Here is a 26,756-nt window from a genome sequence, read left to right on the forward strand (position 1 = left end):
GCTGGGATGTAAAATGTTGATTTTAGAAAAAAAAAATCAAAAACAGTCGTACAAAAGATCACAACCACACTAAACAGAATACACAACTAAATACAGACAGATTGATAAGACAATGATGTTGAGAAAAAAAAATTAGATGCCACCCTGGAGACACGTAGTTCACACTCAACCACTTGTAAACACTTTTCAAGAGCTGTCGTACTACAAGCAGATAATCGGATGTCTGGGGATGGTTTGCGCCGTGGTATTCCGTTAATGCTTCATGGTCAGGTTGGTCAACAGCTGCTGGAGGAGAGAGATTTCAAATGAGTCTTCTCCCCAACGGACAAGTCTATTTTAGTTCTCATCACAGTATGGCATATTGACATCTGGCCTTGACACATGGTTAAAATTAGGGCCTTCACAAACAAGTGACTTTGGTGAAATTCACCAGACCATAAACACACTCAACTTTACTCACTGAATAATAAAAAAAATCTTGCACGTTTCTACCACTTTGAACCAACCTGTTACATCCAAAGTAGTGTAGACCTCCCTCTATCACTGCTCCTTTTGTCCTGTATCCCTGAACTCAGGACATTAAAAATACTCCACTTCCATCTCTCTAATTGGATGCACCAGGATGTTGTGACAAATGTAACATTGTTCATTTAAGGCATGCCTCCCGGCTACAACGTACATTTACTGTACATTGAATGGGTTGACTGATGGCCAGATGTGCTCTTCTAAGAGCAGTGAGAAAATGTATTTTTTTTTAATCCTTAAGTGTTAATCTCCCTTTGAGTCAAGCTTAGGTTTGCACAAAATGAGAGCGTGGTAGATTTCAATATTTTAGGAATATAGACAGTCAATTACAATATTTGAGCACATGGTCTCTGGGACACATCAGTGCTTGTAAATATTTAATTTGATGCCTCCGCTGATGCACGGTACTGAAATGAATCGTTACCACATATGATTCAGGCTAAATGGCATCAAAATATCACCAAAGCTGATGCACTTTATTATTATTTTTTTTGTCCACATAAAAATGAGAGAGCCGTATTGTGGCTCAAGTTTGGACAGCAGCAGTGGTGGTATTTGCATACACAAATACTTCATTATCATGGCCAAGTATATTTTCACTAATCTGTAATTTAGAACGGAATTGATTTTTGACTTTTTAATCCATTTTTATGTGACACTAATGTCTGTGAATCATCAACACAGTATTGCGACTAACGTGTACATCAAAAATTAAAACAAAAAACTCTACCATGCATGAATGGCGTAGCTAGCGATTGAGATAATGTTTATCAGAGTAAAGGCGCTTATTGGGATGAATGCATGAATTTAGCATGTACTCCATTTTAATTGGCTACATTTATAGGTACAGTATGTGAATTGTACTCATATTTAGTCCATGTGGTTGTGGTCGCATGGCAAATTGGTGTTTGGCTAAACCAACTTGTTTAATATAAAAGTACAAGTACTTTCTAGCTGTGGCTTGAATGTAAATCAAGGATATTTTCTGTCACAATTATGCATGTTTCCAGTCGTTTTCCCCTATTATTGCATTGAACAGGTTGTAACTCAAGTAAGCATTATAGGCATGACCCAAATCTGTATATTCATCTTCTTTCAGTCTGCAGTTCAACATTTCAAAAGGCAAAGTCGCTTCCAAGTGGATGATAAACATGTAAAACAGGACTCTCCATCAAAACAGACGCAACACTTATTTTTAAGCATTTATTCACTTGAATCCTCAAGTGTTGACGCGAGAACGTAACATTTATAATGTCCTTTGGTGGGAATTGAAATACACTTTATTAATACTGTTTGTAAACCGATATTCTTTGATTCCAGCATGTTGCTGACACAAAGGAGAATGACCCGTACAATGAATATTAAACAAGGATGAACGGGTTAGAAAAAGAAAAGAAAAACTTTGCATTTTGGGTGTTGTATACATTAATGTTGCCTTTTTTTGTCACAGTTCAGCAAAGATACAAAAGGATAACATTGCTTCTTTTGTTTGCTCAGTTGAGAAGAGAACCTGTAAATACACTGATGATTTTTCTACCCACTTGTAGTGTGGAAAACTATCGTCTGACTCTGATAAAAGAGCGGAGACTCTAATAGAAAAGAATCAGACAGCTTTAGTGGCGCTTTTTAGAGGAGGAAAGATGAAGGGAAGGTAGAAAGAGAGCGAGAGAGAAGATTCCTACACATGTGCATCACCATCATTTGACGACAACAACAAAAATAAAAAAACAAGAATCCTTCAACCAACGAGGGTTTTACAGAATAACATTCACAAAAGCACAGGTCAGTGGCAGCATGGCGGGGAGAAGGAAGAGGAGCATGAGCTTGAAGGCGCAGATTGAGCGAAAGTTTGTGGCACAAAAAAAAAGCAGTCTGCGCACTTTCTTTTTCTTTTCTTTTTTTTTTTTTAAATCCACAATGCACTGGCAAGGAGCTTGTTCTCCATGTTCTATATTGAAGAGGCCGAGGGAAATATTTCTTTGATTTGTCTTCCTCAACAGTCAAGCCAGCATTGAACTTACAGGAGCATCCCAAAGGGGGTCTCGGCAGCCGCGGTTGGCTCGTGCGAGTCAATTGGTTGCAGCCGTGGTTGCCGTGGCAATAATGGAGGATGTCATCTTCGGTTATTCACTCCAACAAGAGGGAGGTTTAAGCACCTGTATGGCTTAGCGGAGGGATGAGGAGGAGGAGTCAGATGGGGCACTGAGGCTCATTTTCCATTGTACTCTTATGTTTATACGTAATATTATCTCTGATTTATACATGTATACATTACATTTTATTTCATATATATTCTTTGATACTGAAGGAAAAAAAAAATTGGGACTCATTTGTCTGGCACATTCCTTTTCACATCAGAAGCTGGTACAGTACAGTCCACAAAGCTCATGATTGTTCTGCTTGAATGGTTGTTGATTATTCAAAAGGGGGATGGGTCAATGGGGCGAAGGCTGTGTGTGTGTGTGTGCGCGCACTAGGAGTTTAATCGCTCCCACCATGTCTCTTTAGAGAAGCGCCGAGCCCAGGAGAAGAAGGAGCCCGACGGGGGACAGAGGCCTCAGGGGGGTCTGGCCCGATTCGGCGCCTCGGCAACCCCCGAGCTCGGACTCGCATCGCGGCTTCTCACACAGCAGGCCCGTGTAGGCCGAGGGGCAGTTGCAGCGGACGTTGCTGATGCACACGCCGCCATTTTGGCAGCGCATTAGCTCGTTGTCGCACACCCGAGCTGTGGGGGAGGCAATGTGAGAGAGACAAGAGTGAGTCTATTAGAATATTTTTATGACACATTACTTGAGGGCCGCTGTGAGGAATAAAGATCCTATTACAGTCGGGGCCCCGGCATCATAAAGCATCAAATGACATTGATTTTATATAATTGAATCATCCACTCGGCTGCCCATTGGGAGGATAAGAAACTTGAATGGTGATGAAGTCAGACACAAGCGCATTTCAGAGCTTTTCTAGCAGAAATATCTTCTATCAACACCTATTGTAAGGTTACCATTGTTTGAAGTGCATGTCAAAGAATAGTAGTAAACTAGTTTTGTCGTGCCGCTAATGAGTAAAGGACTTCAAGTCAACCATAACAATGACTATAATAACATTGATTGTCGCACAAAAGACATGAATATAAAATGCTAATTAAATGCCATCAAAAGACCAACATTTCAAAATGCCAATAATTGTCACTTGGATCCCACTTGAAAATAAGGTTACCCTCTCGGGCTTTTGGATTCTTTATGCACTATTGATTAGTTTCATACTTTGTACTGCCTTAACAAATGGGTAAAAGTAATTTGAGATGAACAGGGAGCGGAATCTCCTGCTTGCTAAATAGTGAACTCGCATATCTTTTTTTGTGAGCTATGAATCATCATTGAGATTTCTTGAACTCAAAATCAGGCTCCATTTTCTCACTTGTGAATGGTGAAAGAACATCATGACTGCAGGATTGTTAAAAACAAAAGACGGAACTTCGTAAAAGAGTGTGATGTCATGGCATTAGTTCTAATTTATGAGGATACATTTATTAAGTACAGTAACTGTCATTGGTCCACAAATGAAAAAAAAAAAAAACTATTCTCATGATTCTATTCAGGGATTATTTTATTATTATTTTTTTTTAAAGATATGCTATAGAATTGTCTACATGTGCTCATTGGTAATTTCCAGTGTCACCAAGCTGAATCTGCAGTTTCCCCAAAGCTCTGAGGCTTTTCCCTCTCCTTAAGACAGCAACGACTTTCGACAAAGTGAACATCAGGTGAAAATTGGTGTATATTTAGAGCTGGGACACTGAGGCCACTCTATTCCCGCCGGAGGCAAGCTGTCAAGCAAGCTGCAGGCAAACAAAGCAAGGCTGCACAAACTAATAAACCAACAAAGACAAATAAACAATGATAAACACAGGAGACACTTCTCGCCATTTCCGTCCCCTTTTTTTCCGTGAGTGGAGAACAATACGGTAAGCAATCTATGAACTCGATGGGACATAAATATCACAACAACAACTATCGGGGCTCTCAGCTGGTTGCCTGCAGTTTCCCAAGAGGAGTCAAATTGGGCTTTGATGGGGGGCGTGTGAAGAAATATCGACTTCTATTAGGCCTGTGTCTGGTTAGTGGCTGCTGTTTGCTGTTCTGCTTCATGCCTCAAATGGCCACACACACCCTGAACCAAACAAGTCGACAGAACATTAACCTTACTTTCCCCATTAATATCACATTCATGACCAGTTCAACAATTCAACAGAATCTGAAGAAAAACGTCAGTAATTAAAATTGCAAAGGTTATTTAAATTTGTATTTTTTTTAATTCCTCCTCACGCATGATGGACAAACATCGTAACCCGGGTGCATCCATACCGATAAACTGAGTCCGATTTGTGCAGTCACCCCGCTTCTGATCAAAGCCAGCAAAGGCCCTTGTCTCTGTTCTTTCTGAAATATGCTCTTGTACATGCCACTGTATGAAGTGTTGTAAAAGTCCTTCTACCTTACTCTCAGACAGAGACCCTCACCAGAGAGTCTGATTTTGTTCTTAGGTAATAATAAGTGGAAGCAGTTTACTTCCTCTTTAAGAGTTACATTTCTTCCCTGGCCTGCTCAAAAATGTAAATTGTAAATTTACACCTGTTCCATATTTCCATGACCAGGTTTGGCCTCCACATGGACTCTATGATTATGATGTGAAACAGAGCAATAGCCAATTAGGATGCGACCTGAACCTCACACTGTTGTCGCATATAAATAAAGGAGCAATTGGTAGTGCTATGTGTTTCTATAACGTGCCTCCCACAACATTGGCTACAATAAAGGTCATAAGAGAAAGTGTTAGCAACTGTAATGTAGTTACTTGATAATAGCTCAGATTCTTTTACTTCTTCTACTACTGTCCTTCTGTCTTCTTTTCTCCCCAGCAATCTTGATGGTCTGTGGCACCATGGTGGCCCTTAGAGCAGTAAGCACAGGTTTTTTCGCTTTTTATACTGCTGTGCAGGGTCTCTCATGGTCCAAAAATTGGTTAAGATGTTAAAAATAGGTATGTGTATACTGCACTTTTGGAAACTAAAAAAAAAAAAAAAACGTGAAGTGAAAGAAGTGAAGAAAAGTCACTGAGGTGCATTCATTAAAAGCGTTTTTCTCGAAAATAGAAGCGATACGATCAGGACGCAGGGGAGACTCCTTTAATTAGACCGTGACCTTTTATCTTGTCCCTGCCGCTCCTAGCAAAACTCTCCTCCTTCCGAGAATATTCACCGCATCTTCGGCTCTTGCTGTGCAACATCAGAAAAACTGACCGGATGAGAGCGAATTCAATGGATAGGGAAAATTTTTCGTAGCAACTCAGTCTATCATCTGATCGGGTTTGACACTAAATGATACTGGAAGCTGGCAAACTACCTACAGAGAAGGAGACAGCCGAGTGGAAATAACCTGCTGCCTCAATTGACAAATCAGGATCCATTTATTAAAGCGAGATAGCAAAACCACACACACAAAAAAGAGCATTTACTTGGCTGGAAACATTGAAGCATCAATGCAGTATATTGCCAGACAATGCAGTATATTGCCTGCTCCCCTTTGACATACACACCAAAGTGTTTGATGCCAATGGTTTCAGTCTAAGTTTTCACTTGGTTTATCAAAATAACCAGTGGTACAGTATCGATCAAATTAGTTTGCTTGTACCATTTAGTCCTATCAAAGAAGCATAATGATATGCTTAATGTTTACAGGGCCAAAATGTTCTATACACACACGCACACTGGCATAGGCCAATGGAAACTGTAGGCTGGTCCCAGGCACGGATAAATGCAGAGGGTTGCATCAAGAAGGAATTTGGCTTAAAACTTAGCCAAATAAATATGAGCGTTCATCCAAAGAATTTCAAACCGGATCGGGCTCTTAACCTGCAGGGCAGCGGTAGAAATTCAGCTACTGTGGGTCAAAGACAAAGGAGAGGTGGAAAGCGGGTTTGTAGGTAGAAAGGGAAGAGGAACGCACCTAGCTTCAATTGGAATGTGGGGACTTTGAATGTTGGCACTTTGACAGGAAAAGCTTGTGAGTTGTTTGACATGATGGAGGAAGCGGGAGAATGGTTGATATAGTGTGCGTGTCCAGGAAAAAAGGTGGAAAAGCAGTAAGGGTAGGGGTTTGGGCGCAGGGTTCTAATTACTTTAAGATGGTGTAGATGGGAAGAGGAATTGAGTAGTGGTGATTTAAAGGAAGAATGTCTGGGAGGTGTAAAGCGATCAGAGTATTGAGGCTGAAACTTGAAATTGAGGATGTTATGTACAATGTGATTAGTGACTCTTCCCCACAGGTGAGATGAGACGTAGAGGTAGAAGAGACAATCAGGTAATGGCTAGATGAAGTAGTTCTAAGAATTCCAGATAGACATAGATGGTCATGATTGGTGCAGCGTGTAATGAACTGAGGTGATGAAGAAATGATGGGTAAGGTTGGCATCCAGGAAAGGACGTTGGAGGGATCGATTGTGGTAGACTTTGGAAAAAGGAGGGACATGGCTGCAGTGAACTGTTTCTTCCAGAAGAGGCAGGAACATAGGGTGACCTACAAGAGCGGATGTAGAAGCATGCGTGAGAAGTACATCTTTTACAGACGATGTTTTGACTGGTGTCAGTAGTGTGATGAATAGATGGAAATAATACTGTGTGCTGTAGGTGTGACAAAAGAGTTCAAGGTGGAAGTGGAAATGCTGCAGGGATCAATCCTGAGCCCCTTCCTTTTTGCAGTGGTTATGTACAATCTGACAGATGAGGTCGGACTGGAATCCCTGTTGACCATGGTGTCTGGAGATGACCTTGAGATATCGTACTTGTGATTGTCATACTTTTGTGGAGTAACTTTTGGAAAGGTGGAAGGAAGCACTGGAAATGAGAGGAATGAAGATTACCTGAAGCTGAAAACGGACTATATGACAATGAATGAGAAGGGTAAGGAATAAAAGTGAGGCAACAGGGAGAAGAGATAGTGAGGGTGAAGGACTTTAAATACTTGCTGTCTGTAGTCCAGAACAATGGTGAGTATGGTCAGGAAGTGAGGAAACTGGTCCAAGTCGGTTGGAACAGGTGGAGGAAGGTGTCAGGTGTGTCATGTGACAGGAGAATCTCTGCTAGGATGAAGGGCAAAGTTTATAAGACGGTGGTGAGGCCAGTCATAATGCACGGCCGGATTAGGGACAGAGGGAGTGAAGTAACAACAGGAAAAAACCTGGAGGTGGCGGAAATGAAAACGTTAAGGTTCTCTTTAGGAGTGATCAAGTTGGATAGGAGTAGAAATGAGCTCATCTGAGGGACAGCCAAGGTTAGATATTTTTTTAAACAAAGCTAGACAGCAGACTTCAATGTTTTGGACACTTCTAGAGGAGCGAGTGCTGTAGTAGAAGGACAAGGAGGATGGAGCTCCCTGGCAAGAGAGTTAGAAGAAGACCAAAGTGAAGATTGATAAATGTAGTGAGGGAAGACATAAAGGGAGATTGTGTTTAAGAGGTAGATGCAGGAAATAGGTGCACATGGACAAGGATGACATGTGGTGGCAACCTTTAACAAGAAAAGTCAAAAGGAAAACAATAATATAAATATTACATGCTTTTAATCATAGACTGGTGTTCAAGAGGTAGTAATCCAAGAATGATGCCAAATGCCAAATGACAGTTTTAATCATTGGATTTTGTTGAAAGTCTTTGTTTTACTCAATTTATGAATCTCTTATCAATCTCTTGCATGAAGCGCAAGTCTGCGTGTACACAGAGTCAGCACAGGTAGTAAATGATAAGATCTGGTGCATTTACTTTTGATGAGGGAAAATATTTGGAGAGGGGACTGATGAAGTAGGCGTGTCTGCCAGGATCTGAGATGTGTTTGGTAAGAGATTTCAGATTTAATTGCATTCCTCAGTCTGCATACAAATGGGGACTTGACCATGCACTCAACTCCTTTGGAAAATGAGGATGTAATGGAAGGTCAAAACGAAAAACTTTTCAAAGTAAATCTCTGGTAACTGGTGGTAAATCGGATTTTAGTCTTCCTGACTGAACTACATATTGTATATGTGCTCACATTGCTTCATATTGAATGAAACAAAAACAAAAGTCAGAACAGTACTTTAAGTAATTTGAACTAATTATTATTACTGTCTAAAACAGTTGAGAAATAATACATGGATTTAATCGGAAAACAACCTGTATTCCCCTCCAGAACTGTTGGTTTTGGATGACATTGTCTGGTTTTGTGGATTGACAAAAAGGTGACAGATACTCAAACAGATTCCAGGCAGCCTGTCAAGCTGTCAATATTGACTCAGCTTTCATGTTGCTGTTGTGTTGCACGGCTGAATAATCACGTTAGTGAGCGGTACCCGGGCCATTATTTTCCACAAGCTCCTGATTTGAGCCCTACGGTCGACCTGCTAACATTGGTAAGGACTATGTTCAGTTTTGTTTCAGCTGCATTTATGATCTTTGTACATTTTTACAGCAAAGCCAAAAATTCAGGCTGAAGGGAAATACACAAGTAAAGATGAGAAAGAGAGATAGAGAAAGAAACACTTGATTAGGGCAAAGGGTGGACATGTAAGGTGGTGGTTGTTGTGGTTCTACTTACATTTGCAGCCATCCTCCCACATATAGCCGGGCAGACACTTGCGACACTTAGGCCCTGTAGTGCCCTCCTTACATCTACAATATCCTGTGCCATTACAGTGATCACTGACTGAGCCAAAGGGATTACAATTACACTCTGGAAAAAAAAAAAAAAAAAAAGAAACACACACACAAGCTGGAGACAAGGTGCATGTGCTCTGACATCCCAGCTCAACACGAGTGTTCACAGTGTGGCCCAACAGTCCTTCAACTCAATTACCCGTACACTTGTACAACATTCAACTGATAAAAACGTACCGATCTAGTCATCTGCAGTAAAATGCTACCATTTCAACAGTTGCACGGAATAAAAACATTATGAAATTGATTCTATGTTTGAGCATTCATTTTTTTTTAATGAAAAGTTTTATCTAAAATGTTTAATTTTTGTATCATGCAAACGAGTTTTGGGGCCACACCTAAAATTATAGAAACATCCTTTTAATCCTACACAAAGTTGGATTCTATTTGAGAATACTACAAGCGTATGAAATTAGATTATGTGCATTTTTATGGTAGTAAATCAAATATCTAAATTTACACCCTAATGAACAAATCTGCTAGCACAACATTTATACTATATATATCTACATGGATAACTTATTCAATAAAATTCAATATAAAAAATGAGCATTAACAATTAGAATTGTTAAGCATTATTGAAATAGGGTATAAAATAGAATGTAGCAATTAATAGTACAAAAATATTCTAACAAGTTGAATAAAACTCAACAAAAATTAAAGCTGATTCTGATAATTGTATTTAAGTATAATATTCAGGTGCAGGGACACCCTTACAACAAATTAAAACTAATATGCATTAATATAATTTTTGGTCTACCTTCTTAAATACTTCTTTAAATGTGAATTGGTTATTTCTAAAGTATCTTTAGAAATTAACTTCCCGTTTTCACTGCCTCCATAACCCTTCTTTTAATGTATAGCATGCAGCGAGCACATATATAACTCAAGAGCTCAATTTTCAGATGTCCCAAACAGGCTATATTCCACATGCATGTGTCAAATTGCATTTGTCAAAACAGGCAGAGATATGGAAATGTGGAAAAGGGAGAGTGGAAATGACAGATGTAAGGACACACTGGAATGAAATAAAGACAAATGAGTGGAATGAGTGGAAGGACATATTATTGAAATGGGCATTGTGGTAATATCTTAAACCCCCAAATTATTACATTGTGACATTCAGGGCCCTGCGACTGGCTAGCAAAAATTCCAAGGTGTACCGCGCCTCTTGCACATACTCAGCTGCAATGAGCTCCAGCTAACCCGTGACCCAAATGAGGTTGAGCAACATAAAAAATGGATGCTTATTCCTTAAGGGAGTTATCATCAAATTCAAGAAAATGGCATATTAATATTAAAAAGTCACTGCATAAAATCACGAGATATGTAATTATTTATTTATACATATGTTACTGAAAATGTAAGTGCAAAATCAGTGTACTAGATGTCTTTGGCCCTGGACCATGTTGACCTCACAGCTTTGCAGTACAACTGCAACCTTTGGCTCGCAAAGTGACACCTTTGTTATTTTTGAGGAACCCCGCCCATCAACTTTAACATACGTGCCAGGCAACAGGAAATGGGTGACTTTAAGTGACAAACCAAGGCGTTAGGGGTCAGCATTACAGAGCTGGGGTGGCTGCCAGTTCGGCACAAGGTAAGTTGTCAGTGGCGCTTAATGCCTTGTGATGGGTTTCAGCTGCTGCTCCTGAGGCCTTTTCATATATTTGACGTAAAGCCATATAGCACGTCTGACCGGCACGTTGACTTCTTTGTTCTCTCGGAACTGTGGCAGCTTGTCAGCCACCCCCTCCCCATTCACCTCCCCTCAGGATTTACAAATGCACCTGGCGCTGCGGACGTTGAATGATGGGGCAATGTAACTTTTGCCATGGGGGAACTATGCGTAATATGTTCACACGTTTTACACAAAGAAAAACAGCAGAGGCAAGTTGGGGTGCTTGTGCAAAGGTTGTAGTCAGATTAAAATTGTTTGTAACTGACATTATCAATTATAAAAAGTACATTGTCTTATTGGGCTTAATTGCGTGGCAGAAATATTAAGGAAACAAAACAGTGGCTTTCTCCACAAATAATGGCGCTATTTAAAGCTAATAGCAAACACAGCTTGTTTACATAGTCGCCAAAAACAGATGAAGAGTAGTATTGCATAATAAAGAAATGTTTTCACACTGTACTCTATATTTAGAACACGGGCAGGAAAGGAAAAAAAAAAGATATGCCTCCTTCAGTAATGCTTCAAGAACTTCATTAGGAGGATCTTCCGTTTGAAAGTTATCATTGCACTGTAGTTAATTGATGGGCAGTGATGTGTCTTAGTTCATTTATTAATGTCTTGATCAAAACTCATCAGGAACCTAAATTAAACTTGTTTTAGGAATATGAACAAAAAGTTAGCTAAATAGAGAATAATAGATGAGTGAGATAATCCTATGAAAGAGTGCAACAATTAAACACTATAGTTTCATATTACACCACTGTACACGAACGATTGACTCTTTCATAAAAGGAAAAATGTTTTGTGGCGGTAAAATGCACATTATTTAAAATAAACATGAATCAAACTATCCCCATAAATTAAGCTGATATAAACAAGCAAGGGTAGAAACAAGTTACCATGTTATTATATATGGACTAGAGCTATTCCTCACAAAAACAGTAATTTGGACTATTTGTCTGCACCTAGAACTATCGTCAAGGTAACAGGAATTATGAGGGGTTTTGCAAATTTGTAAATTTTTGGGGGGAAAAAAAATCAGTATCTGGAATGACCTAAAGGGTTAGGGCTTTACATGAAAGATGCACTCACAAATGAACAGATTTAAGGTGCTTTTTCCAATTTTTACCATAGTATTTACCTTTACATGAACTTATCATTTCAAATACTGGATGCAGCATTACAAACGAAATGGAACTTCAACAATTGCTTTGCAAAGAATTGCATTGCTTCACATTCTGGGTTTTTCTAAGGTGTTAAACATCTCTGGCACCTCAGACTTGTTTCATGACATTTGAAATTTTCCAGGTGAAATTGTCCAAAAGTTCTTCAACTCGCTCCCCATTCACAGTTTGTGACACAGCTACAGTCTCCACAAACTCAGTTGCAGTACTCTTTTATGTACAGTCTTTTAATAGTCACAGACATTGTCTGAATTTTTAGAAGAATCCACAAAAATAGTCTCGGAAATAGCCATTTTCTCCATGTCAATTGATATAATTTTAACATCCTTAGAGATGACCAGGCCTAAGATTAGTGTGAGTTGGACTCTTAATATGTTGAAGCAGAGAGCTCTTTAGATTTTTGTTCCATGTTATTGTAATCATGAATGTTTAAGTTTGCTGTTATGACAAAATATTGTAGCTGTATTCAGTACACATAACTGACAGCAGTTTTGAAAAGTCCTCCATAAATTTCCATTGTTTCTCAGTGGTCTATAGATTTATTAAAACAATAACCTTTGGTTCACCTTTAACTTATAAAAAAAAAGGTATTCAAAAGCATTAAAATCATCTAGTATAATTTCTTTACATTGCAATAATGACTTCAAAATAATAGCAGTACCCCTGTCTTTTTTCCCTATTAGACACTTGTTCATAAAATTAAAATTTGTTGATGTTGCCTCATTTAAAATCATATTACAGCTGCTTTCTGTAAATTCCATTTAATATCAAAAAGTTCATTTGTCATTAATTAAATTTGATTTACTATCCAGTGATCTGATGTTAAAAAGAGCTGGTTCCACAGAGAAAACTGGAGACAATAGTTTGATAGATTCACATTTTATCCTCACAAACTTTTTAGTTCTATTTTTTTTTTGTGCCATATCTCGATGAAATTTTTCCTGTAATTAGATGTAAAAATGCCTGATCTCCATAGGGGTCTGAGTTATTCTGGAAAAGACCCCGCAGATAACAGTCTGATTCGCAGATAAGATTCTTCATGGGTTGAGGTGGGGTCCTTTGCATCTTAGTGGACGGTGGTTTCATTTGAGGTGGAATGGGAGGAAGATCTAGGCACGGTGTGGGCTCTACTCCAACATTGACACTAGTCAACATTGAAAATAGTCTTAAATCATCTTTTTCATGCATTCTGTCAGTCTAAACAATCACATACGATGTCTTTCGCCATTCATAAAAAAATCTTTCTTAAGCATTATTTAAAGATTGGGCATGAGGACCTGGAGTGCGTGGCCCAACAACTCTCTGGTTTCAGACAAAAATATGTTATCGGTGTCCATTTTTTGTTGTTTTTTTTACTCTTTTCCCTCCATCTAACATTTTTCCAGACATGTAAAATAATGAAATATGTGGATGAATGTTGATTAGAAAAGGCAAAAAAGGAAGATGAGGTGAACAGAAGGATAGTTCATAGAAAGAAGATGACATGGGTAATGTCAGAAAGAGTAAGGACAGTTGGTCAGAAAGTACTGAGCCAGGGAGGGAAATGGGGGACTAACCTATACAAACATTTTCATCATCCAGTTCTGCTGAAGCATTGCGAAAGAAGCCCAGCTTGCACAGCTGGCAGTGCTGCCCCCTAGTGTTGTGCTTACAGCTCACACAAATGACCGTGTTTAGCAGCTCGATGTAGCTGCAACGGTTGGAGTGGCCGAAGCATTCACAGTCTTGCAAAGGAGGAGGATGTGTGCAGAGAAGGGAGACAGAAACGTCGTATAGAGTGTTGGAATTTGGACTGTTGCTTCAAGTGCTCCGGCGGTTGGTTTAGCATGAATTTGCCGACATGGCATGCCAGGTAAACAATGACTGCAGTTCAAGGAAGGAGATGTTTGTGAAGTAATGAGAGGGGAGGGAGGCTTCTGGCATGAGCACAGCCACAGTTGAGAAACAATATTACAAAAGCACAGCGTTAGTATAATCACAACACATCACAATACACAACGAGGCAAGGCGAGGGATGGTAATGAGAGCACAGATATACGGTCACATCAAGATCCCCACACAATGTAGAGAATGTCAAACCATGAAGGAATATAAACCTAGGCAACAGAACCTTTAGACTTTAGACATCACCTGTCTAAACATAATTTCATGGTTGTTCTGATATGAAGTGACGAGAAAATGGATGAGATGAAATCATATTAGCCAGTAGCTTGTAATGCTTTTCCACCGTTGAAGTTGTACAGTGAAAATCTCCTACTGAAAATCACTATTCCGACACAGCCTGAGCCTTAGTCACCCCCCCCCCCAAAAAAAAGTGTTCAAATCATGTCTTAACATAATGTGGGGCGCTGACGCACTCTTAACTGTTCTAAATGAAGAAGAGTGCATCTTGCACATCTGTGATCGAATGTCTCTTGTTCTTTGTTCTTGTTAGTTTGTTTGTCCTTCTGAATGTCGTACCAGGGCAGCACCGACTGCTGGAGACATATTCCTTGTGCGTTGTTACATGCTTGACCAATAAAGCTGATTCTGATTATGAGCTGTCCCTCCTTTTGTTGAGCCAGTGATAACTAAATGTGTGAATTAACGGCCTGATTTCTTCCAAGCTGGTCCTGTATTTATATTATCCTGTTTGGGGAACAGGATAGTGTTTATCTCTGCAACAGCAAATATTCCTTGAAGTCTTGACACCCTTTGCAGAATGATCATTGCACTGGATAATTGCTTTGTTAGGCACACTAACTTCTCTAGAGGACTCTGTATCCTTTGGCTTTGATGAACCATCCATCCTTGCCATATTACTGATAGCACATTCCTTGTATGTTTCAAACACACTTGGTGTATAAAGATTGTTCTGATTATTAGCTTACCTGGTACAAATTTACAACTTAAAGTATTTACAAACATGGGTACAAACAACATTTTCCAAGGACAAAGTTAAGATGAAAATGTACAGCCATACAAGTAAATGAGTTCTGGTATGTGCATTAAATGATTTAAGGCCTAAGGCAATTAAAATATTTTTCTAGATTTCATTGGCTTCTTTGCGTTGCAATGTCACGTTAAATTAGAACCATAGAGGAAGCACTTACTTGGCTTTTGAAACCTCATGCTGCAGTCATTTATGCTTACTATCTTCCCTGCCCTGAGGGGAGCAAGATGGGCAGGTTTGGAGCCTCAGTTCAGCTCTGCTTATAGGAACAAGACTGGCAGGCTGAATGACCACTGACACCATGTGTCACCGTTGAGACAGATGTGAACTCTTAAGCCTCACCACTGCCAACCACACGGAAGGGAAACCCAGAGAGGGAAGGGCAGACAGAGATTGGGGCTTTTTGTCAGAGGGATTGCGATTATTAAGGATGAGTATTGAGGTCAATTCTCCCTGTCTACTTACGAACAATCTGACAAGACTTGGAAATTAAGGAGCACCCGTTTAGTCCACTGCAAATCCATTTACAGTAAAGATTTAAGTAATACCCTTTACTTTCACAAGTTTTTAGTCACAGGACAAACAAGCACTATTTTCAAGAAAAGGACTAACAACTAAAATGTGTTTGTGGCTTAGTGATACTGTAGCTGTAGTGTTAGCCACTTTATTTAAAATGAGCTTCATGTAAGGATTGGTCTAACATTGGGTTAGTACTTCAGGGTAAGAAAAAAGTATTAATTCATTAAATAAGAAGTCAGCATTTTCAATGGGGGCAATTCCTACCTCGCTTGCGGTTTGGAACGTGGACTGTAGGGGCAGTGGACAATGCAACTTGTGGTGGTACTAGAACAAATTAAAAAGGAAACAAATGTAAAAAAAAAAATAAAAAATCAACATGGCAATGCAATCAAACATAAACATGTAATGTCCGCGAATTAAGAACATAGATCATCGAATTTGATGATGAAAACAAAATCAGCTCATATAAGATGAATGATGGCTGTGGAAAACGAGGAGTGGCATTGCCAAACGAAGCTGGCTGCGTGAGGCAGCATCTGTTACAAATGCCGGAGATGCCCAAGGTTTCGAGTATTATTATTTTATGCTTCATTTAAAAAACAAGTGTTTTGTATGATTCAAAGACCTATGTGTGTTTGTGTTCTCCCAGACATAAACTAGCCTCTGACAAAGCACTCCTCCACCTCACTGGAGGCCAGCCAACAATGTTCCACTCTAAATCCGTGTGCAGAAGCGTGGCTAAGGAAACAGACTCACGGTGAACGCATCAATCTCCCAATTGTGCTTCAGTCACAGAACAAAAACTCAGTAAAGAAAGTATGCATCTACCATCGTACACAGCGTGACACGTACGGATGCTTGACTGCAGTCATGGGAAAGCAGAGTATTGTGCGCTAGTTGTTTGTGGCTGCACATCATATCTGCATGATGGATTAGAGTCGAGAAGACTAACATCAATATGTACAAAACCACTGAGAAAGCTCTTCTGCTTTTCTTCCTGATGCGCTCCGATGGGACAAAGAATTCAAGGAAGCGCTGGATAAAAGCAGGGAAATGCACACAATGTGTGGCCAAGGGAATAGTGTGTATCCTCAAATTATATTACGACATTAAGATTCTGTTAAAAACAAATCTTAACTGACGAGTCAATGTGTTACCCTGAGCACCGTTGGGATAAATAAACTAAGCTTTAAAGGTCCCATGCCATCAATTTGTTTGTTTTATTTTACGATACGTCTTTGGTAATATTTTTTTTTTCGGTTTGCAAGAGAATTTGGAAGGAAAACGCCCGGGTTGGCCTTTTTCAAACTATTCTAGTGAGTCTTTCTGCTGTATTTGTCATTAGTACACATTATGTCAAGAAGCTTTATTCTGATTGGATAACTGCTTTTCTTATTTTGAAAATGGAAAACAGCTTTGCTCTGATTGGCTGTTTGGAATAGGAACAGCTTGTGGAGGCTAAGCATTCAGAGGTAAAAAGAGACGGGGATATTTTGAGGTTAGGCTTGTCTTCCGTTCTTTTATTTCAATGAATTTGTGGATGATGTTAAGTGCTGACACATTTCGATGACAATGACTGGAAACTTTGATCTTTCATCCACAGTTACAATTTAAATAAAAAATATAGCGTGCGTGAAACTTTATATTTACGACGTCTGAACAATTCAAATAAATTGAAATCTTATCCGGGAGTTTTGTAAGTCCTCATGCCATTTTTTTTGTGTTTTGCATTCAATCGGGAAAAATGTATAAATGTCGCAACCGCATTTTGATTTCTGTTATACATAAAACTGAAAAATTTTGACAGCAATGGACCTTTAAAAGGGGTCATCTGCTACATTCAAGTGCACCTAGCTAGAAAATGGCTCATTTCATAACTCTACACAGCCATACCGTGGTACAGAATATAAATCCGTGTGAAAGAAAAAAGAATCTGAGATGTAATCTGAAATGCCTACCTTCTTTTCGGTTAGCGACACCTAGGGACGAGACATTCGGCCGTACTGCGTGCAATTGAGAGAAACCATCAGTTATTCATGTGCACTTGTGGGAGGCACTTAACAGATAGTCTACAGGGGGTGGGTGGTGGGGGAAACTATGTGGTAGTGAACACACACAACTGGAGACACGCACAAGTCCGGCATGAGTCAAACCGGTAAAATTGGGAAAAGGCAGATGTGATGTGGCACAGCTTGACATAGACGGGCAACTCGGAATGTCCCGGTAGAGGACACTGGGGAGACGTTGCATATAATTAGTGTGACTTGCACGAGGGGGGTGGGGGGGGTGGGGGGTGTTGTGTGTTCATGGTGATGGCAATGATGATTGACAAACTGAGAATATATGACAAAAACAAACAAACAAACAAACAAACAAACAAACATCATCACTAAAGTCGTATGTTTGAGTCGTGACTTAACTATTTATGGCAACCCAAGACGTTAGGGGGCATTTTGTTTAATTCATCACATTGACTATGTGATCAATATCTAATTACAGTGTATTTCTGGTGGAGGAATAACAATGAATAAATAATGGCAGGTGTTGAGATTTGGAATGACGGACCGCTGCGGGAAGCGTAACCTCATTCACGTCGGTATTTCCGCGTCAGGGAAATACTCGCATGTTCTTGGAAATGGAGAGGACTCAAGCAACAAGGTACAGATTCCCTCATCATGCGCCGCCATCTTTTTACTTCATCATTCTTTGTCCTTTGATTTCATAAATCATGCACTTTGCTGTAGTCAACACAAAGCCGATAACTATAAAAAGCTGTCAACAGAGAATGTGACCTCTCTTCTTTCAAAATAAGATATATATTTTTTAAGCTGTCAGAAGTGCACTGGTGCATTTAAACTGTTTCTCCCGGAACTGAATAAATAATACATCACCTTGGAAGCGCAAAACACTGAGACAATCACTTTTAATCCCCCAATGCTTCCATTTATTGATTTAAGAGAGACAAAAGATTCTCATCACATTTCTTCCCGCCTCCCTCCTAAATATGATTTATGATTAATCTTGCTGTTGGAATCAGGCAGTGATTGTGAATTCACCTCTGGTGCCTTCAACCAAAAAATGTGTTGTTGTTTTCATTATGCTTTTCAAAACTGAAACAGGGGTCTGCTTTAAGTAACATTCTTAGGTTTTCCATCTTTGTATGCCATTGTGATGGTTTTTCTCGGCAAGTTTATTTAAATTCATAAATGATTCGATATGCTCAGGAGGGCAGGGAGAGCATTTCAATCAATGCCACAACATTAAAAATAAAATCTGATATGGTTTGTTTTTTGAAATACAAATTTTGCTTTTATATAAATGTAATTTAGTCAGGTTGGACCCACTTCTTTCCACACGACATTTTTGTTTATTTACCATCCTCAAGGACAGCTGAACTTCTCTCATCACACTCTTTAGTCATTTAGTCGACAAACTTGTGTTGTTTGCACAGCCTCATCGTCTTCCACGCAATTTGGTGTTAGGCTGCCGCCGTGAACAGTGTGAGTGTCTTGCATGCACCCTTCGTGTTAAGGTTTTGAGGACGGGGGTTTCCATGCACGGCATCTGGCATTTAGATGCAATGTATCAAGAGGACCAGTGCGCCGCCGCCTCTGTGTTTCGTTTGTGAGAAGAAGCATGAATCCGCTAACCCCGACCCCACCAATTACACACACACGTACACATTTTTAGCTTGAGTCAGGCCATGCATGGCACGGGGGGTGCAAAATGACAAGTGAAGGTGATAGAAGAAAGCAAGCGGTGGAAAATTGGTTAGTCTCATTTGCCACGTGTCCATTTCTGAATGCCATGCTGACCGCATTCTCTTAAGCCTGATTAAAAAAAAAAAAAAAAAAAACACCTGAGGACATTCTGTTTACACACTGCGGCTTGCACAACACACCGTAGGGAGTTTTCCTAATGCTGGTGCATCATAAGAACATGTGACATTCCTTCAACAAAACCTGGCATGGATATGCTTTACTTTTTTTTTTAACTACTAGAAAATTACTGATATGATAATAAAACAAAACCTACTTAAAATGAGATACCCAATGTGAATTCATGTTGAGTTCGTTTGTATTTTGAAATTGTATTAAAGTGTTACATTTTCATTCATGTTTTTATGGATGCTTTTTCGTTTTCCGTTTGAGCTTGTAGAAATTCTTTTCGCACAATACTTTCTAATTCATGTGTAAAACATTGTGGGCTTTATTATGACTCTTGCCTTGATGAGTTGCTTTAATTGGTCTGATGACCATTTTGACGGCACTCTGAAGGTGACCCAGATTAATTACTGTCATCATTTTATTCATATGATACCATTAAGTGCATTTAGCACTCGTCATGACTGCATGTGTCCTCTGTCTGATATTTCGTGCCATGAAATTTTCTTTTGATTGCTGAAAAGCTTCCATTTTTTAGATTAATAAACGGCATGGAACCAAAGGTTCTTTGCTGATCACATCATTGAATGGATAATTGAGGGCAGTTTATGTGAAACCAGATCTGTCTGTTTTTCTTCTGAGCACCACCCCTAAAAAACAAAAAACAAAAAATCAAAATATACTAAGATGAACATGGTGTAGCAGAATCTGGAGTGAGCATTTTCAATTCTGAATTGCAGATTGTGGAAAACGTGTGTTAAAGGAATTCCAACACATTCCTTCTTCACTCCTCCTGCATTTCCAATACGAGTTAAAATTAAGTATTACTGTACAGGAAAACGACCCGATTTACTTAAATCTTAATTCAGATATGTGGACAGTGGGCCGCATATGCCCGCCGGGATATAGTTTGGACACTCCTAAACTTTGCATTTGTTTAGCCAGTGGTTGCAAAATTTGAATGTCATGTATTTTGGTCAACAACCTGCCAATCCACACACTGGCAATATTCCTGTTGCTGCATCACACAACCTTCCAGATAACAGCAACGTGCCAACCACATGTCTCATTTCTTTCTTCTAATTCTGAGGGTACAGCTTGATGATGATGGTACCAATGCCAGGTTGCCATACAGCTTATACTAAAATAACCTGAAGTGACCTTACTCACAGGAAAGTCTTGGCACTTACAGTAAATAAAGTTGGTGCTATTTTTTTATATATATATATATATAATATATGGGAAGTGGTAAGGGGAAATGGGTTGAGCGAGCATGTTCTCTTGAGGTACAATACACAAATGGAAAGCTCCACACACTAATTAGTAGAAAACACAGAACCTGACTTGAACTAAGCTTTGTGTATTTATTCCTGAGCCCTATGGAATAGTACAATTTTACCAGACTTGTGCATGTAAATTTTGGTGAGTTAATTACATAAGTAATGCGTTTAAGAAAAAAAATAAAAAGGCCTCGTTGACAGCATCCACATTTCTAGTGTGATCAGGGAAATTGTTTGGGGAGGTTGAAAGGGGTGAATGAATGCACTTTGAGGTATTGTGAAGCCAATGTTTTTCTTTTTTGTTCAAGTAAATGTTTTTCAAAGTTCTATAACCTTTATTGCCATAGTATTTTTTTTCAAAGTTTAACTGGCTTGGATGTAGCGAACCTGTATTTAGAGCATTGACTATTTGTCCAATAAACAGAATCTCACGTTGCTCAGTTTGTCAAGTACAGTACCGGTATTTGTATTTTATTAAATGTGACTCAATACTTTCAAAGGCTCTAATTATTACAATTATTATTTTGATTAATTAATTTAAAATTGACTGCCCATTTGGGGAATTTTCACCCCAAAATACAGTCTGTCAGAAATGAACACTTGGCACAAATTTAAGAGGCGTGTGATGAAAGGTGGCACAATAGGCAAGAGCGAAGCATCCGGCATTTGTGACGGATTACTTACTAACTGGACCAATGTTATTAGGGATACCTGCAAGAAAGGAAAAGAAAAAGAACAGTGTGAATTAAGACATATAGCATCCCTCAAAGACCATTTTATTTACAATCCTATTTAACAGTTGTAATTCAATTCTCACGAATCCCCTTTTTTGGATCCAACTCTCGCCGCTATCTTCGCGCAACACCCCGACTGTACGACAATCACTGAAAAACTAATTCCGGTGGACACAATAGGGTCAGAAACAATACCAGCCTTTATCTTTGAAAGCTAAAAAGACGTTTGAAGATTCTTCTGAGCTACCCTGCTTTGTTAAAAATACTCTTTGTCAAAGGAGCGCGAGACACAATTCTCATGCACACCATCACCAGCGCAACATTTCAAATGTCACTGCAGATAGAAAAGTCTGCCTGTGAAGCCAATGAGGACACGTCTCATCCTGCAGCCTGCTTGTCCGTCCCTCCTCGTGCCAGACGGCAAGTGAGCATATAATATAGTGTGTCTCATTCCCATGGTGACAAGATCACCTCAAGGTGTCGACTGCTTGTGGTTTTTGGAGATGGAGTCGTCTCTTTCTTCTAGTATAAATCATGTCACCATCTGGAACAATATTTACAACATAGCAATATTTGGTTGGAATTTGGTAAGGGGGTGATAATGAAATTGCGAATAATTCTTTTGTGTGGGGTTTATTGTTGATTGATCATGTGGAGGAGTAAATGAGGCAGTATCAACAGAGGTCCTGTTGATTCAGTATCAACTCTGCAGTTCAAACTTCACCAACGTCAATAGGAAGTTGAGCTACATCTACGGCTATCCACGATAACACATTTGTGCGGGCAGGATTAGCTTCCTTAAGACAATGTTATGATAAAAGGAGTTCGGGATACCCGGAAAAAGTGCCATTAAAAAAAATAATTAACTGATTAATTTTTGGTTACTTTTCCCATTAGTGGACAATAAAACTATAGGCAAATGGGCCTAGAAAGAGTACTAGAGATGCATTATTTGCCTTGAGGATGCTCGTGAAATAGTACAGAGAAGGTCAGAGGAGCTACATCGTATCTTTGTAGACCTAGAGAAAGCCTATGACAGAGTACCAAGAGAGGAACTCTGGTACTGCATGTGGAAGTCTGGTGTGGCGGAGATATATGTTAGAGTAGTTCAGGACATGTATGAGGGCAGCAGAACAGTGGTGAGATGTGCCGTAGGTGTGTCAGAAGAACTTTAAGGTGGAGGTGGGACTGCATCAGGGATCCACGCTGAGCCCCTTCCTGTTTGTGGTAGTAATAGATAGGCTGACAGACAAGGTTAGACCGGAATCCCCTTGGACCATGATGTTCGCAGATGATATTGTTATCTGCAGTGAAAGCAGGGAACAGGCGGAGGAACAGTTAGAAAGATGGAGGTACGCTCTGGAAAGGAGAGGAAGGAAGATTAGCCGAAGTAAAACAGAATATATGTGCGTGAATGAGAGGGTTGTAGGAGGAAGAGTGAAGCTCCAAGTAGAATAGATAGCGAGGGTGGATGACTTCAAATACTTGGGGTCAACAATCCAGAGCAATGGTGAGTGTGGTAAGGAAATGAAGAAACGGGTCCAAGCAGGATGGAACAGTTGGCGAAGGTGTCTGGTGTTCTATGTGACAGAAGAGTATCCGCTAGGATGGAGGGCAAAGTTTATAAATCAGTGGTGAGGCCGGCCATGATGTACGGATTAGAGACGGTGGCACTGAAGAAACAACAGGAAGCAGAACTGGAGGTAGCAGAAATGAAGATGCTGAGGTTCTCACTTGGTGTGAACAGGTTGGATAGGATTAGAAATGAGCTCATTAGAGGGACAGCCAAAGTTGGATGTTTTGGAGACATGGTGAGAGAGCAGACTACGATGGTTTGGACATGTCCAGAGGCGAGAGAGTCAGTTTGTTGGTAGAATGGTGCTGAGGATGGAGCTGCCAGGCAAAAGAGTGAGAGGAAGACCAAAGAAAATGTAGATGGATGTTGTGAGGGAAGACATGAGGAAAGTGGGTGTTACAGAGGAGGATGCACGAGATAGGCTTAGATGAAAAACGATGACACGGTGTGGCGACCCCTAATCAGGATCAGCCGAAAGGAAAAGAAGAAGAAAGAACTATAGGCAAATGCGTGCCTTGTTTTGATGCAAATTTGTGTGCTGAAACTATTTGGGCTTGTCTTGGGACAAACAGTAGATGTTAATCATTGAATTTATCAATGGAGTCATGTGATGCGCTGATGATTAGAAAAGTTGGCTGAAGAAGAACTCAGGAGGTCTGACATCAATCTATCAAAAAACTTTTTGAACTTGAGCGTAACACAACTCGATGACCGGACAAAAATTGGATAAAAAAAAAATCTTCCCAGAAAAGAGGAAAGCATTCAGAATTCCATTTTCTGATAAAACTGCCCTCCTTCACATTCTGGCCATGATGTGAAAAATGAAAACACAAAACACAAAATCGCATCTGCATGGCGATCATTCTGCATTGGAAGAAAATGTAAACGAGAGAAGATGAAATTAAATAGAGGAAGGAGGAAAATGTTAATCTTCCACAAACACAGGAAGGAAAGTGATGAAGGCTTTCCTGCAGGAAATGTGTCCAGGTGCTCAGGGGATGGAGCAGGGGTCACAAGCGTATGCACGTGTTTGGCTCGCGTGCGTCCATGTTGACTGTGACACTCAAAGTACTGTCATTCAATAATGTGTCTCTGATCTTTGCTAGCCAAACACAATGTAAACTAGCACTTGTATGTGTGTGTTGCGTCTGAGCGTTGCCGACTGCAGGATATCGACGCACAGGGACACAACATAATGGATGTCGAACCTCTGGGGGGTGGGCAGATGCAATCGAGGAGACAGGAAGGACAACGGCTCGGGTGAGGGGAGTCGTAATCACCTTTATTGTGCTTAAAAGGGATGTTTTACCAGTTGTAGCTTCGAGTGTCAGGCCGATAAAGAACCATGAAAATGAAAAGTTTTGGCGACATTTAGTTAAGCCATATGATTTTGTCTTTTGCAGTAGTTTTCATTGTCCCACTTATCTCTTCAAATAATTCACTTTCTATGCTATTTTATTTTTTGGGATGCGGGTGTTCTAAAGCCCATCCCAGCTGAATTTGGCCAAGACCTGTGGTACACCCCCGACTGGTCACCAATCCCGTAGCAGAACACCTATAGAGAAAATTACATTCATACCGACATATTCTTTTGTCTAAATTTAGCTTAAGTTCATGTTTTGCCAGAATACCTGAGGAGAAAAAAAAAACAACACACAGGGAGAACATGTTAACTTCACACAGGACGACCAGTGTCGAGATTCAAACAGGGAACCTCTCGGTCGTGAGGTAGCCGTGCTTACCACTCATCCACCATCCTGCCCTCCCTGCTTGTATATTTTTAACTTTATACCAAAAAGGTTGTTGGTTTATTCTTTCAGAAAAAAAATATGGTGCCTAAAATATGTTCTTGTTGACAAACAGTAATATATAGACTCATGTACTCAAAGATGAATATGCTACAAATAAAAAACCAGTAGATGTGACAGAGGCTTGTTCACAAAACAAAATTTGCCGCTTGAGCAAAAAAAAAAAAAAAAAGTAGAAAAAATGCAGAAAAAAAGTAATCACAGGGTTTATAGAGATAAAATATCTTCTGGCGCCGCAACACGACTGCTCTTTTCCTGCAGCAAAGAAATATGAGTGTGCCACATAACGAAAGGAGCTGTTGATTAGAATGCTGTGATAAAGGCACAATGTACTCAGTGGTGCTCTAATATGCCATAATTCCTGAAATTGTGGCCCCTGCTCTAATAGACATAGTGAAACAATTAATTGCAGACTGGGTTGCGCACTTGAATAAATTAACACCTCATCACAAAGAGTGAACTCAAACCGTCGGCAAGTGACTGAGGTCAATTGCATGTCTACGTTACAAAAAAAGATAACCCATATTCAATCTATATTTAATAATATTGTATTTATTTGTATCATATATTTGTGTAAAAATATTATTTGTGTGTAACTACATATGTTTTTTTTCAATGTATAAAACTTTAAATCAGAAATTGAATCCTGACATTGTTAATCAGATGATTGTCTTTTGCAAATAATATCGACATTAACCTCATTTTATATTGCTGGTGTGTTTGGATCTAAAATTGACAAATAGATGTAAAGCTGACAAAGTTATGACTATCAATTCGACTTAATTGTTAAAAAAAAAAATCTTTGCTTCCTGCTCATAATTTGGAGCACCAGTGCCTTTTTACTCACCCCTTTCTGAACAACCTGTAGGCTTTGAACACACTTCCAAGCGCCATTGTTGCACCCATTCTATTATTTTTCACTCATTGTCATTTCCTATCCCCATCCACGTGGCCCCGGCTCCATTATTACGGCGGCGTGGCGGGAATCTGATTTTATCCTATCACACGGGAAGAGCATTAGCGGCTCGTGTTGACGGTGTGCTTCATTGATTTTTACGAGCTGTGTAGGGATCACGGTTGCAAGTCACTGAACATGATCTGTGAAGGGCGTGCGATTCACTGAAAATGATATATGACCATGTGGGGTCGGTAGAGCATGCTTCAACCAAATCACGTATACACACACACACACGCACACACACACACACACACACACACACACACACACACACACACACACACACACACACACACAGTTACATGACAGGCAGGCTGAGTCATGAGTGGTAACGTCAAGCGATTTTTACAGTATATTTCTCTTTGCAGTGATGTGTGCTTACAGAAATTAATGCCTCACAGGCTCTGCGCATTTATGCAGTCATCCATCTGAGATCACCACTGTGACCTTAATGATAAATTATATGAAGTCTTTAATAAGCGTGTTCTCTTTTGAAGCCACAGCCAATTCAACTTTGCTGTAGATGCAAAACAGTTCCATCCGTCGTGGCTAAAGTGTCCAAAACGGCACTTTATTTACATATCTATACATGCGCAATGTATTTTCGGGATGAAAATTCAAATTATTTTCAAAGACAGAGTTCAATGAAGGCCTTGCTAACAAGGTCACAGCAGACAGATGGGCACTAGTGCAGTGTACAAAATGCAATCTAGTTTGTCAACAGGTAAAATTACACATTGTCTCACCAAGGCGGATGCACCAATTGCTTGATCTAAACGTCCATCCATCCATCCATTTTATTTTGCCACTAATCCTCACGAGTGCTGGAGCCTATCCTAAGCTGTCAACGGGCAAGAGCCAGTACACCCTGAACGAGTTACCAACCAAACAGCCGCACTCACAATCACACCCATGGGCAATTTAGTGTCT

General features: G+C 39.8%; 1 protein-coding gene across 4 annotated transcripts in view; it reads right to left on the reverse strand.

Annotated features, from left to right (window-relative positions):
- Positions 1-1,763: 1,763 nt before the first annotated feature.
- ntng1a (netrin g1a) overlaps positions 1,764-26,756 on the reverse strand; it is a 75,809-nt gene continuing 50,816 nt past the window's right edge. Inside the window, exons 4-10 of one of the 4 annotated variants that reach the window (XM_061805270.1) lie at positions 21,435-21,461; positions 17,545-17,589; positions 15,851-15,910; positions 13,692-13,859; positions 9,152-9,286; positions 3,021-3,250; positions 1,764-2,689 (exon numbers count right to left, since the gene is read on the reverse strand). In XM_061805270.1, coding sequence (XP_061661254.1) covers positions 3,030-3,250; positions 9,152-9,286; positions 13,692-13,859; positions 15,851-15,910; positions 17,545-17,589; positions 21,435-21,461 — 656 coding nt within the window. In that variant the 3' untranslated portion in view covers positions 1,764-2,689; positions 3,021-3,029. Of the gene's footprint in view, positions 3,251-9,151; positions 9,287-13,691; positions 13,860-15,850; positions 15,911-17,544; positions 17,590-21,434; positions 21,462-23,847; positions 23,855-26,462; positions 26,479-26,756 lie in introns of all 4 variants that reach the window. The other 3 variants (XM_061805271.1, XM_061805273.1, XM_061805272.1) reach the window with 3 other exon arrangements.

This window comes from Syngnathoides biaculeatus, chromosome 19 (assembly GCF_019802595.1).
Source record: "Syngnathoides biaculeatus isolate LvHL_M chromosome 19, ASM1980259v1, whole genome shotgun sequence".
NCBI lineage: Eukaryota > Metazoa > Chordata > Actinopteri > Syngnathiformes > Syngnathidae > Syngnathoides > Syngnathoides biaculeatus.